A 13,414-nucleotide genomic window follows, 5' to 3' on the forward strand; every position below is an offset into this window, starting at 1 on the left:
GATCATATTCCACCCCTCCATTAGGTGTGATTGGTAGTTTTGGCTTACACACAGACAATTTAACTGGAAGCAAATAAGCTACATTTATTCAAATTTAAAACAGTTGGATAGAATATGACATGCTTTATTGTCTTCTTGGAGAAATTTATTTTGGAATCAAGTAGTGTCACAGATATCTTCACAAAAGATCAGTAAACCGAGATTGAAACCTAAATGACACACTGACATTCATTATGCACATTCAGCTGTCATTACCCTGCCACATCCTGGGGCTTAGAAACCACACTTCACAACCTTTTTTTTTTTTTTTTTTTTCCTGCCTGGAGCATCACTTAATAGCTGAACATTGGTCTGACTCTTACTTGCTGGAGAGAGCTCAGAGAAGAGGCAGGATTCAAGATGGATGCTTAATTAGCCTTTTTTTAGTGGGCACCAAAGTGTCAAAATCTGCTTATGTTCAGTACTGTTGCTTTAAAAACTGACAGTAATCCACCTAAACATGAAAACATACCTTAAAGCTGGCTGTCTCTAGATTGTAGTGCTATGTTACTATGCTACCCAGTTTCTGGCAAAAGATACAAATTTAATGAAAATTAACTTTATTTTATTTTCTAACTTTTCTGGGAACATCACACAGTTTTTTGTTTTTAATTAAGTTTTATTTATCACTGCAGACTTTCTATTCTTACAATAATCCTTATTTAACCAGAAGTCTCATTAAGATCGACAATCTCTTTTGTAAGCATGCTCTAGCTAAGACAGCAGCACTGTTACATCACTCTTCACATTTTACACACACTTGTAATGTTCTCTCACGGTTATTGCATACATTATCACAAATATTTTTGTTAAATAAAGTTGGTGATTTAGAAATTGTGGAGCTTGGTCATAGAGGTCACACATGAGCTCTTTCCAAAACAACCCACTTCTAAATGTCAATGCTGCCTTGTCCAGTGACTGCCCTCAGGAATGTTCTCTTTGTCTTTCCATTTTGCTCACTATGTGCCAATAATCAACCTTTCCACTCAGTATGATCTTGTTCTCAGAGTCAGTGGGCCTAAAATACACCACACCAGCTTGTATTTTATGTTTTCTTGGAATCTGGGGAAAGTGCTATAAGAACACAGATGAAACAATTGCATTCCCTTGAGGGCTGTTCGCTGTTTATTTAGAGGGTGGGACATTGTTTAGGTCTCAATCCGGAATTGAGAAAAGATGGCGCCCTCCCTCTTTGTCAAGCCTGCGCCTCATTAATCTCAGATGTGGCCTCATACTGAGGGCAGAAGCATATGTAAAAATCTGCTTTCTGACGTTTTTTTTGTTTCCGTGATAATTTTCGTGAATGATTCTCTCAGATGAGGCCTTTTTGAAGTTTGGAAGCTGGTATGTTGTGTTTACACGGTTTTTAAGTTCATATGGCTTCTTTTTTCTTTTTAACTTTTCTGGAATATTCAATTAAAGTATATGACTATAGTCAGTAAGCATTTCTGTGTGCAGTAAATGATATTTATGATATTATTTGCTCTCTATCAGCACAATGGATTTTCTGTTCTGTTATCCTTAGTGACCACATGCCAAATCTATTTCAATAAGTGAAATTCAGCAGCCAGAGTCACAGAAGGTGTGTCCTAGCAGCTTCCCTTCCTTCCAGTTTGATGAACTTCACTCTCTTCCAGCTTATTTTTTCCCTTTTAAACTTATTAGATTTAAGACTTTGCAGCACATTTAATCAGTATAATCCCTGCATTGTAGTGCATACACACTGCCTGTAGCATACTGACCTAACTTGTTGCTGGTGTGTCAGAAATGCCGGAGAGGATTAAATTAGGCCTATCCTGCATCATATGCTGTGTTGTCAACATTTGTTTTGGAAACTCCGAGGCTCCATGCTGAAGTTGGTATGAGCATCATGTGTGCTGCTGGTGGCAGTGTTCTTCATTAAGGCTGTTTTTGGGATCCTGACTTTGGCTTTATTATTGGAACTTTGACTCATAAAGCTGTAATGTTGTCTTCCCTCTGTGCTTGTCACTGTTGCTTTGCAACAGCAGTCTCAAAATACAGAAAAATCATGGGGTTAAATTGACCTATTAAGTGACATCCCTCAACCTCTTTTCCACCAGAAACTAGTTTTAGCTTTTAGGGTGATCCATAAGTTCCTGTGTTAGAAAAACACAGAATTAGGCAAGACTAGTGATGGAAGTGCCTTTACTTAAAGACTCCATAGTTCTGCGTATTTGCGCCTTGACATGAAGTTATGGTGACTTTGCAGATTTGCAGGAAAATCTAATAGAAACAAAGCTCAGTGTCATCAGTTGTACTGATTGGTCGGTTCTTCTGAAAACTCAGTTTTTACAAAGTAACACAAAAAAACGTATTCATATTAATCCTGAAAGTGTTTTTTTCTTTATCATTATACAGCTGAACCTCAAAAGTTTTTCATATGGGCTATGTGCTATCTTAATTTATTCTCCATCAATAACACAAATACTGATATTCACACATCTTATAACTCACAAGTGTTCCCTTTACTATGACTCCAAAAATATTCAAATATACCTTGTGGTTGCAGAGATATTTTCAGAGATCATTTCATTATTTGACTTTTCTTTTAAGAGCCTAAAAGTAGATAAAGGGCTCAACGTTTTAAGTTGTGTTGCTAAAGGTACTGAGATATATGCATATTTACTGTGGGTGTGTTAAGCAAAGCTTCAGTGTACTTTGTAGCAGGAGTCAGTTCCCGTAGAAGAAGCTTGTAAGAAGTTCCAGAGCTTGTTTGTAGGGCAGGAGTTGGCTCGCACAGTAACTTGGATTGCTCTGCTTTTGTCATCAGTCAGCTAACTTCCTTCAGTGTTATGTTGGAAATATTTCCAAATGCCCACCATGCATATCTCTGACTCCAGCCACTTCTCATGTTTAGCTTGGATCACATATACTCGTAAAAGTGAAAGACTTGTCAGCTTCTTTTGAAAAACTATAATCTGTCATGCAGAGAGCTGAAGCCCCCCTCAACTGTATGTCTGTTGAACGTGTGTGCAGCAGGATGACCTCTGCCTTGAGTGGGTGCGGCCTGAAGCGTTCGGTTCTAAACATTCTGGAAGGCTGTTTGAAATGTTAGCCTGTAGCCTGAGAGAGCATGGCGCTCTGTAACCAAACACTTACCCACATGTAGAGATGCCTCATCATAGCATTTTGGGTATGGAGCTTGATGGATTTTGATTGTCTTGAAGTCTGTCGACAGCTTAACAGGAATAAGTCATGTTTGGGTGAATGGAGATTAAAAAGATGGGGGAGGCGAAGCTTTAACAACAGATCGAGAGGAGCAATCCAGATATGTGATGGGGAGTGCCACTTAGATATGTTGCATGTGTGTGCACTGGAAAAATTAATGCTGTGCCTTTCTAATAGGAGGGGGGGACCTTGTTCCATGTTAGTTTCTATTTAAGGAGAAGGAAAATATTCACATTCTAATTGCAATCATAATTTAAAACTCATGAAGTAATGAGCCGTTGAAATATTTTTTGTTATGCCAGCCAGGTCCTGATCTGATTAGTGATGCTGGATTAAAGTGAATGATGAAAGCAAAAAAATATTTGCTCCATCTAATACATCAGTGACATGTTGGCAGTGTAATTTTTAGACTAGATAGATGCTCAAGTGAGTGGATAGTACTGTACAGTAATCTGGTGTGTGGTCTACTGGGCAAGAAGAGTGCAGTTTTTGGTGGCATAATAACCCAGTGGCCTTAATCCAGCTTTGTAACCAAAGAGGGGGGAATTCCACTGCTGCAGTTCAACTCTATACATTCATTTTCAGCTGCAAGGCACAGAAACGTGTCACATCTGTCATGTGTCATGCTCTGACTCGATTTCTCCACAAAAAGAATCTACAGCAGTCTGGCACTAAACAGGACTTTTGATGATAAGAAAGAGGAAGATTTGTTTTCATATGCAGGATCAATTAAAATGATGTGAGGCCAGTTTTCACCCCCAGCCAACTCCAAACCATTCAAGGCTGCTTTAGCATCAGGAAGCTGGAAGCATGAGAGCTCGACCATGTCCTTGATGAAACACATGATGGTGCACACAATCGGCGCCCAAAGAGACTTTTACATTCAGTTCTGCTATGCTGAGACTGCAGAGGCCAAGTGTATTTGTCTCAGAATGGTGGGGGGAGGTGGGGTGAGAGTCTGATGCTATCTGGCACTTCTGTGCCATACATGTGTGCCATACATTTGTACCGTGGAACCACAACAATGTCTTTAATAAGCCTCAAGACATCATTTGACATGCATGCTGACTATTACGCAAACAACCTGTGGGCTTCATACTTGAATAATAACATCTGTGACTGTGCTGCCTCTGAGAACATTTGTTAAATGAAAAAATGTAGGTAGAGATATCTGTTTTTTTCTCTCTGTCTTACATCATATTAAAAATTGATTCACTGATTAATGAATAGAAGACAGACCGTAGCTTAGATATTTTCAAGCAAAAAAAAAAAAAAAAAAGAAAAGAAAAAAAGGACCACAGATTTCTGGGGTGATTAGAGAGATTATTTCTAAAGCAGAGTGGGAGAACTGGAGCCTAATGTACTGTACTTATTGGGGGGAGGGGGTTGTTATACATGGTGGAGGATAAAATTACTATTTGATCACAAGATTTGAAGGAAGTTGGTTTTTGGAAATAGACAACATATTAGGGAGTAATAGCTCTCTAAATATAGGCACTTAGAAGCAGTTCCTCCTATTGTCATATGCAGCATTCTCAGCATACCAGAAGTGGATGTGTTAACTGTACATACAGTAGACTGCACAATGAGCAACATCAACCAAACTGCAGCAGCATCTCTGTGGTGGTTTAGGTCATGCTGCTGATGCAGAGATTCTGCTATTCCTTATTATTTTATAGCTTGGTGACAGATCAATACTACTGTTTTTTTTTTTTTTGTTTGTTTGTTTTTTGTTTTTTTTTTATGGAAAGAGGAGTCTGGCCTGTAGCCTGTCTACCTCAGCAACCTGTCTATAGGAAGCCTGCTGCAGATCCATATATCATATTGTATCTCCTCCTGCACATCCTGTCTCAGCGTGTAAGAACAAACCAGTCAGTGCCCATATTTAGATTCGGGGTATGAACTCTTACAAGGCCCTCTTATTTCTTCACTCCTTTCCCCACACACTTTCTTTCTGTCCTTCATCATCATGAGCCTAAGCACAGCCAATTGCCTGAGTGTAGTCTACAAAACAAGTCAAGTTTTGGGTTTGGAGAGCACCTTGCATAGCAACAATAGATTTAAAATGAAGAAATACTTTAGAGGGCGTGAGCATGGCCATGCAGCTCTGTAGTTGTTGGTGACTCAGTTGAGATTTGTGTGCAACACTCTGGTGCAGTATTTCAGTCTTCCTAAAGGACCCTGCAGTGTATTAGTTACCAAGTGAAGGTGATGCCTGCCTCTGTCTTAGTGCCAGGAAATGTCTGCAGGAGGGATCTGCTGACTGTTGGAGGACAGGACTGTAGATGTAGCATCACTAGATGTGGATGTGGAGTATTGTTATGTGTTGCAGGGCGTCATACTGCAGGATGAAACCTTATACAGAAGAGGGAACGGGTTTAGGGGCTGTTTGGTTAAGTTACAGTTCTTTCTTTAGTTAAGAAACCAACCCTACGTATACTACCCTTTTGTTCTTAGTTCCGGCAGCTGGTCATGCTCAGTGCAGCTTCCCCAGACTGGCCTCAGTGTTAAGTCCACAGGAATAAGAGCTATTTATTCAACAGAGTCAGTGGGACATTGAATCCTAAATCACTTCCCTTCCTCATGCTCCACTGGCCCAATTATGAGCCCAATCACAGCAGCACCCACCACCAGGAAATGCCGTGTGCAGTGTGGACGTAAATGAATGGGTGTATATAGGGATGAATGAAGAAGTCACAAGAGGAGTTAAACGTGTGGAAAATTAAAAAAAAAAAAAAAAAAAAAAGCAGTCTGAGGTTTCATAAGAAATTAAGATCTTTGTTGTTTATTGTAGTTCATTTAATTCCCACTTCAAACAAAATCTCAGTGCTGACAAAATTCCTGCTGGGAGGACAATTGGTATGAACCTTCTCTGTTAATGATAACCATGTTCTTTCCTCTTTGTTTTCCTGTTTCTGTTTCACCTGTGGGTTTCCTCTATGTATGATGGGTCGGCTTTCTACTTCAACAGAAAACAACCCAAGGTATGTATATTTCATTTATTTCTTTCTCTAGAAACTCAAACAACCAGCATTTAATAAGCTTTGTAGTGATTTCTCAGTCATGGTTGTGGCGTCACAGATGAGAATACATACAGAAGTAAGGTGCAGGATGAGCAGCACTGTTCCTTGGTGGAGCTTAGAGGCAACATCCACAGGTGCAGCTACTGTTTTGACATTGTTTCTAGGAACATGATTGAAAGTGTTTTGGTAGTTTGGTTGGTCAGCAGGAGCCGGATAGATGTCCGTGTGAATGTGTCAGCGCTGTAAGATCTCGTGAACACCCACAAAAGCTCTACAATGGAGAGAGGGATGAGCATGGACATTGGGGCTGTGTGTGTGCACATTCAAAGCTGCATTGTTGCAGTGCACCCCCACTTCCCCCCTTGACAACACACTGGTGACTAGCTCAGAGATGGTTCACACACCAGGGACAGGCTTTGTGCTCAGTGCACTCGGCTCCCTGACTGGACCGGGGGAACATTAGTCTGGGCTGCGGGCGAGCATGGTCTCTGGGGCATGTGAACCTGAGCTGCCCTGTAATAACCCTAAGCTAGACAAGCACGTGTCTGTCTGCTTAGTTATGACACACAAATTATTCCCTTTACATTTTTAAGTACAATCACATTCAACTAGTTTTGATCCTAAAATAACAAAAAGGCCTTTGTGCTTCTCAGCTTCATCATTATTTGTACTGCTGATTAATAATAATTGTCCAATCATGAACAATTTGTTGTGCAATCACACCCTCGGGCTGGACAGAGACAGACCAGAGGGCACTGAAGCCCTAGTTACCAAACCAGCCCTAATTGAGAATGATGGCACTTTTGTTCCCTTGAATGGCACCCACTCACTTGTCTGAAGTCACAAGAGGAGGTCTTGCTTTCATAGCATTCAGTGATCTCAGTTCTTCCCATGCTGACTGTGCAACCACTGGTTCCCTGACCATTAGCCCTTGTGATGATTAAAAGGGACTTTAATTATTTTGTGGTATTTGAGTTGGGGAAAGTATTTTGGCAGAGTACCGTCAGTACATTGCAAACCAGGAGTGCATGCGCTGCAGTGTAAAGAAAATGAGCTTTGAAAATGGAAGTTGTGTCTCTTTTAAGATATGTAGCAACAAGTTGCAGAAAACATGAGACTTAAACAAATGCATCTTAAAGATGAAAACATTTCTCACAGACTCTTTTGACAACTTCTATGGAAAACATCAGTTCTAATCTACATAAAGCACAGCAACTTGTTTTAAACAAACCAGAAACCAGCTCTTTACATTCTTATCAAAATCCTGGTTTGCATTATAACCCTTCATTTGAATATTCAAATCAATATCAGTGTGATGAAGTTTTAACAAAATGCTGCAATAGGCAGACAAATAACATAGTTAATTGTTGCTACTTAAACAGAAATTTAAGGAGAATTTCCGATGCCTAAGGGTTCTCATGAATGCAACACATTAGCTAACAGGAGCTGTTTTTGTCTATGAGGAGTTGTGTTCCTTGGTAAATGAGGCCATTGCTCTTTCCCAGAGAGCATCCTCTCTGTGCGTTATTCCTCCAGACAGAGCTCATGCAGGTGCCTGGAGGATACAAGGGCTTTCTGCTGTTCAAGTCTGTGCCGCGAGACCTGGTAATAAGGGCCTAGAGCCAGCCGGCACCACTGGGAACAGCTACCGCCAGGTTTCCTTGGAGATGAGGGTCACTGGGAGCTGGAATTTTTCTTAAGAAGCACTGACCCTGATTTATGAATTCATTTAACTCCAGCTACTATGACAGAACGCTGGGCTACTCACAGTGGATTTGTGCAGCCATGGTGCTGCGTTATTAAGTGGTAGCCCAACCAAATGCTCAGGCTTAAGCTTACTCGCCAGCCATTCTGATTTACTGTACAGCAGGGTGGCATGGTTCTACACAATAATCCTGTCTGTACCACAGAAGTAGACACTTTTACAAAAGATCAGATCACATGTTGTACTGTACGTGCTGGGACAGGTGTGAGAATGTGTGTTTATGCCCTCTGTACTTTCTGCTCTGCAGGTGTTTGCTTTTGACCACTGTTTCTGGTCCATGGATGAATCCAACGTTCCCAAATATGCTGGTGAGTCATTACGGCTAAGCCCGATCTTTATCCAAACATCTCAGTCATGTGTCATGTAAAGACCCAATGAGCTTTCTGTTGCCACTTTAAGGGAAAGGAGAGTCTCTTTTTGATGGGAAGCTTTGTTTGCATGATGCAAAACAGGGATGCGTTTGACATATGTGATCATTTGCATTTAGAGTGAACAGCTTACAAAGAAGTTGTATTTGCATTGATACGTAGTGTCGCAAAGTTATGACAAACCACTGCCAGTCTTTTTTTTAATTTAACCAATTTGTTTATTTTTTATTAATTTACCTTTATTAGTGTATTTTTATCATTAATTTATTTAATATTTGATTGTAGTTTATTTTATTCCAGGCTTATTCTTTTCATTTGTTTCCTTATTTTTTACTGTATTTATTTAGCTTTTATATAATTGTAAATAAATTCAGGCATTACAGGGTTATAATGAATAAATTATAACGTAGGTTTGTACAGTAAATACTCAGAAACTCAGACTGTGCTCATCTGCATTTTAAAATGTGCTTATGAATCATCTACCAGTCTTATTTTTTTTTCTTTTGGCTACAGAAAAGATGGTATTTCTCCCAAATCTGAGAAAGATTATGAGCATCACTGTGTATATTTTGTTCATCATATCTCTCATCTTGTTACAGAAATGTAATTCTTACATGTGCGTTGTGCTGAACTGATAAGGCAGTCTGTTCACTGTAGGACTGCTGCCTCAGTGGTCCAGGCCAAGGCTTTATTTAGCTCATTAAACAGCTGTCTCATTCAGCTGGGGCATGTTCGTGAGCAATGCAACAGATTTCTCTACACAGTCTTTATATTTTCCACACGACCAGACAAGAATCTGGCACCTTTCATGAATCTTACTCATTATTTTGGGGATCTTTTCAATACACTTCTCTGTACTAATTTTGCATCCCATTAAGTCCACCAGATAATAGAGGATACTCATGTGCAACTGAGTTGGTCCTCTGTTTACCATAATCTCCATGGTGACTGATTCTTTCTCTGAAAGGTCAAGAGGTCGTGTTCAAGTGCCTTGGAGAGGGAATACTTGAGAATGCATTCCAAGGATATAACGCCTGCATATTTGCCTATGGACAAACAGGTAACGGAAGATATACAAGAAATCTGCGTCAAGTTACTTTTTTGTTTGCTATTTTGTGCTAAATCCATTTGTTAATCCACTTTTGAAAATAAATCACCTCTTTTATACCTAACTATATCAGTAATTGTTTGGTGAGAGCATAAGCTGGAGTTCACAAATGTCTCCCAAACATAAGCAGACAATGGAAATGTACAGTTTAATGTTACTATGAGCTATACATGGCTTGACTTTTCAGACCAGGAAGACAGACACAATTTTGTATTGATTGGTGTGGATTAACTACAGTATTTGGTTATCTGAATACATTCTGTATGTAATATTTTGCTTCATGATCTGTAAAACTTGTGTTTTCTGGGTTAACACATAATAGTAACCAAGCTAATGATGCCAGAAAAACACCAAAGCTGTACCCTTATTGAAGCACTGCACTGTATAGCTCACTTTCTGAAGTTGTTACTTATGTGCTTCCAGGTTCAGGCAAGTCCTTTTCCATGATGGGAAATGGCGAGCAGCCAGGTTTAATACCCCGCCTGTGCTGCTCGCTGTTTGAGAGGGTCCACAAAGAGGCGAACGAGGCCCATTCTTTTAAGGTGGAAGTGTCCTACATGGAGATCTACAACGAGAAGGTCCGTGACCTGCTGGATCCCAAAGGGTGAGTCAGATGTGTGGTCTTGAGGATGTATGATGTGCATCAGCTCACTGAACTTTATGAGCTAATGCTTTGGACTGCTGTGGACCCCAGGTGACAGATACAGATGGTTAAAAAAATTGTGTTGTAACGTTCTCAACTCACAGTGAGACAGTGACGTGTTTGTCAGCTCCTGCTTTGTGTTAGGTTGCAACACTGTTGTGTCTAGACGCCTAAAATATTGGATGCCGACAGAATTATGTGAGTAGGAAGGTCGACCTAGTCATTTCCTGCCGACAAGCAGCCAGCATCGTCCTCTAACACTGCTGCATTCTTTTCCTCTGTGGTGTGATGTGGGTTGGCAGACAGACTGCTAGGAAGCCTGAGCTGTGAATGGGTATGTTTCAGGGACATCTGTTAGTGAAGCGGGGAGCAAGAGAGCAGTCACAGCCGCCTGTGAGTTAAGTCCAGAGAGGGGCTACAGTGCAGTGCTCTATGTGCTGCAGATGTCTGGAGATGCAGCCAGAGTCTTTTTGATGGCAGGTTCCTCTTATGTACATAGCGAGTCTTACATTCTTGATCCAGTATGGGTGAGTAAATATTAGCAATAGTATAGACATTAAAAAAAGAGTGCAAATAGAGTCTGTCACACTTAACTGACAGCTAGTCATGATCTCTGCAGTAGTTCTATTCTTTACTGCTGTTGATAGTAAAATATTGAAGTGGACATAAAAAAAACTTGTTTCGACTCATCCGTTTTTCTAAAACCATCAATTATTGATCGGTAGAGTTGTTCCCAATACCTTACAGGATAGATTCAGAATATCATCTAATGGAACATCTTACTTAAAATTACATGACACGTTATTTTCCTAGTATGAAAGTTCAAGTTACTGAGAAAATTATGCTCTAAGTTTGATTTTGGTTTGTAAAATCTGCCCCAGAATGAGTTTAAGCTGTAAGGTATTGTTTTTTTTGCTAAAACACAACATATAATTATGGATGCTAAAGTGTCCACATTGATGTCTAAAAACTTCCCAAAACATTGTTAATAATATTTTCTTTCTTGAGTCAGTCTCAGAAACGTGTTGTTGATGCAATATTCAAATATCAATTAAAGGTGCAATTGGTGGAAAATGTGTGCAAAAGGTGTTGTAAAAAGAGATGATTTTTTTATTTTTATTGAAGGCATTCTTTCTGCATTCTGTAGACATATTTGTGTTTTAATGCTAACTCAGATAACACTCATGAAATAGACACTAAAACTTCTACAGCACAGAAATTGACCCAGCATCGATGCTGCTTATCTGAATGGTGATTTGTTGTGTTACTAACATAATCTCAGTATGAACTGGTGAAAAAGTACAGCAGCAGTGATCATCCTGCACTTTCTTGGTTGCTCTCCAAAAGCTTTTTTTGGACAGTTGCAATATGCAATAATTGACAAGGAAGTAAAATCAAACATTTTTCAAAATAAGATGATGATCATTTTGATGATGATGTAATTTTTAGGCATTAAAAAGTTCTCCTTTCTCTCATGTTGGAGTAAAAGCAAACTGGATGCTCAACTGCACAGTGGTGCATGTGCTAACTACTTAGCATGCTTGTTTTAGCTGGTTAGCATGCTACTAGTACATGTATCTGCAGAACGTCATAACCATCCACATCTATCTGTCTGTCTGTCTGTTTCACTTTTTTAACTTACTGTGCCACTTTCTCTGTTTTTGTAAGGAGCCGCCAGTCCCTGAAAGTTCGGGAACACAAAGTTCTAGGTCCATATGTGGATGGTCTTTCGCAGCTGGCTGTGACCAACTTTGAGGTGTGTCTCTCACCTATATGTCATCATATTATCACCAACGATGGAACTGAATCCTCTTGGTCACCTACTAAAGGGCCTCATATTTCACATACATATAGACATGATGTATAGCATCCAAAAGAAATTCCATTTTATACTGTAATCTCTCCAGTTGACAAACCACTGATTTATAATGGAATAACCTTGTAGCTTAAAACCCTCCCTTGTGCAGAAAATCCTATGACACATTTTCTTGGTTTGGCTGCAGTCGTGAGGTTACATGTAGTTTACATGCCAAGCCTTGGCAGGTCCTTCCTCAATGAAATTAGAACATCTCCACCCTGTTCCTCTGTGCTCTGCTCAAGCTGATTTTAGTGCTGTGGGTTTCCCACTGTCTTTCATGACCCAGCTAAATAAAATGAAAAACAGCCTCATGTGAATACTTTATACCAGGGGTGCCCAAGTTCGGTCCTCGAGATCTACCATCCTGCAACTTTTAGATGCAACCCTTCTCCAACACACTTGAATCAGATGTCATCTGCATGTCATTCAGCGCTGCAGAGGCCTGGTAACGAGCCAGTCATTTGATTCAGGTGTGTTGGAGAAGGGTTGCATCTAAAAGTTGCAGGATGGTAGATCTTGAGGACCGGACTTGGGCACCCCTGCTTTATACCTTTCTTTTGCAAACTTTAAAAAACAGAGCCGGTTCTAGGGAGGATGCAGGGTGGGCCAGTGCCACCCTGACAGCAGGCTTGGAACTAGGGCTGCACGATTAATCGTTAAAAAATCTCGATCTCAATCCACACATACACGTGATCTCATTTCTAACAACAACGATTCTGAAGCATTTTTAATCACTGCTGCGTCACAAATAAACGTTTCGATTTTTTCCCCGAATTTTTTAAAGCGCCCTCAAACGCAGCACTACCGCTGCCTCCCCACCCCCTAACCAATGGTAAAGCGTTATTACTTCAGTGGAGCAAGCCCACCTGCAGTTAGCTGGTTTTTCAAAAAAGCGAGCGAGACGAGAGTAAAGCAAAGCGGAGTTCAGTCTGCAGCTGGGGGTTGAATGGATGACGAAGAGATACCAGGAGGTAGCGGCGACATTCACCCGCCCGCCCGAACCGAGCTAGTACCTGTGTATTCCTGCTACAAGCTCACCTTCTGAACGGCTGTTCAGTACAGGGGGAAACATTGTGACATGTCACCGCTCATCACTGAAGCCCCAACATGTTGACAGACTTGTATTTTTGGCCAAGAATCTTTAAGCCAATTCTGAAGTTATATTTTCATGGCCATGCATACGCTTTACGTTCTTAGAAATCTAACTGTTTAATTTATATATGATAAGGGGAATATGTTATCAGCCTCTCTCTTTTTTTTTTACCTTTTGTGGAAATAGTCTTTCTTCCAAATGATAGAACTACAACTATGCATCTGCCAAAGAAATGCTCCAACAAAGCTCTCATGCAAACACAAGCTTTTTTTGAACATTTTTTTGAATAGATTGTTTTGTTTAAGTTTATTTGTGCAATAAATATTAT

General features: G+C 40.1%; 1 protein-coding gene across 5 annotated transcripts in view; it reads left to right on the plus strand.

Annotated features, from left to right (window-relative positions):
* kif13a (kinesin family member 13A) overlaps positions 1-13,414 on the plus strand; it is a 39,910-nt gene that overhangs the window by 5,219 nt on the left and 21,277 nt on the right. For all 5 annotated transcript variants that reach the window (XM_041988379.1, XM_041988382.1, XM_041988380.1 and 2 more), the window contains exons 3-7: positions 6,200-6,212; positions 8,264-8,324; positions 9,352-9,444; positions 9,916-10,096; positions 11,804-11,891. In XM_041988379.1, the coding sequence (XP_041844313.1) occupies positions 6,200-6,212; positions 8,264-8,324; positions 9,352-9,444; positions 9,916-10,096; positions 11,804-11,891 (436 nt within the window). The remainder of the gene's footprint in view (positions 1-6,199; positions 6,213-8,263; positions 8,325-9,351; positions 9,445-9,915; positions 10,097-11,803; positions 11,892-13,414) is intronic.

This window comes from Melanotaenia boesemani, chromosome 6, assembly GCF_017639745.1.
Source record: "Melanotaenia boesemani isolate fMelBoe1 chromosome 6, fMelBoe1.pri, whole genome shotgun sequence".
Classification (NCBI taxonomy): domain Eukaryota; kingdom Metazoa; phylum Chordata; class Actinopteri; order Atheriniformes; family Melanotaeniidae; genus Melanotaenia; species Melanotaenia boesemani.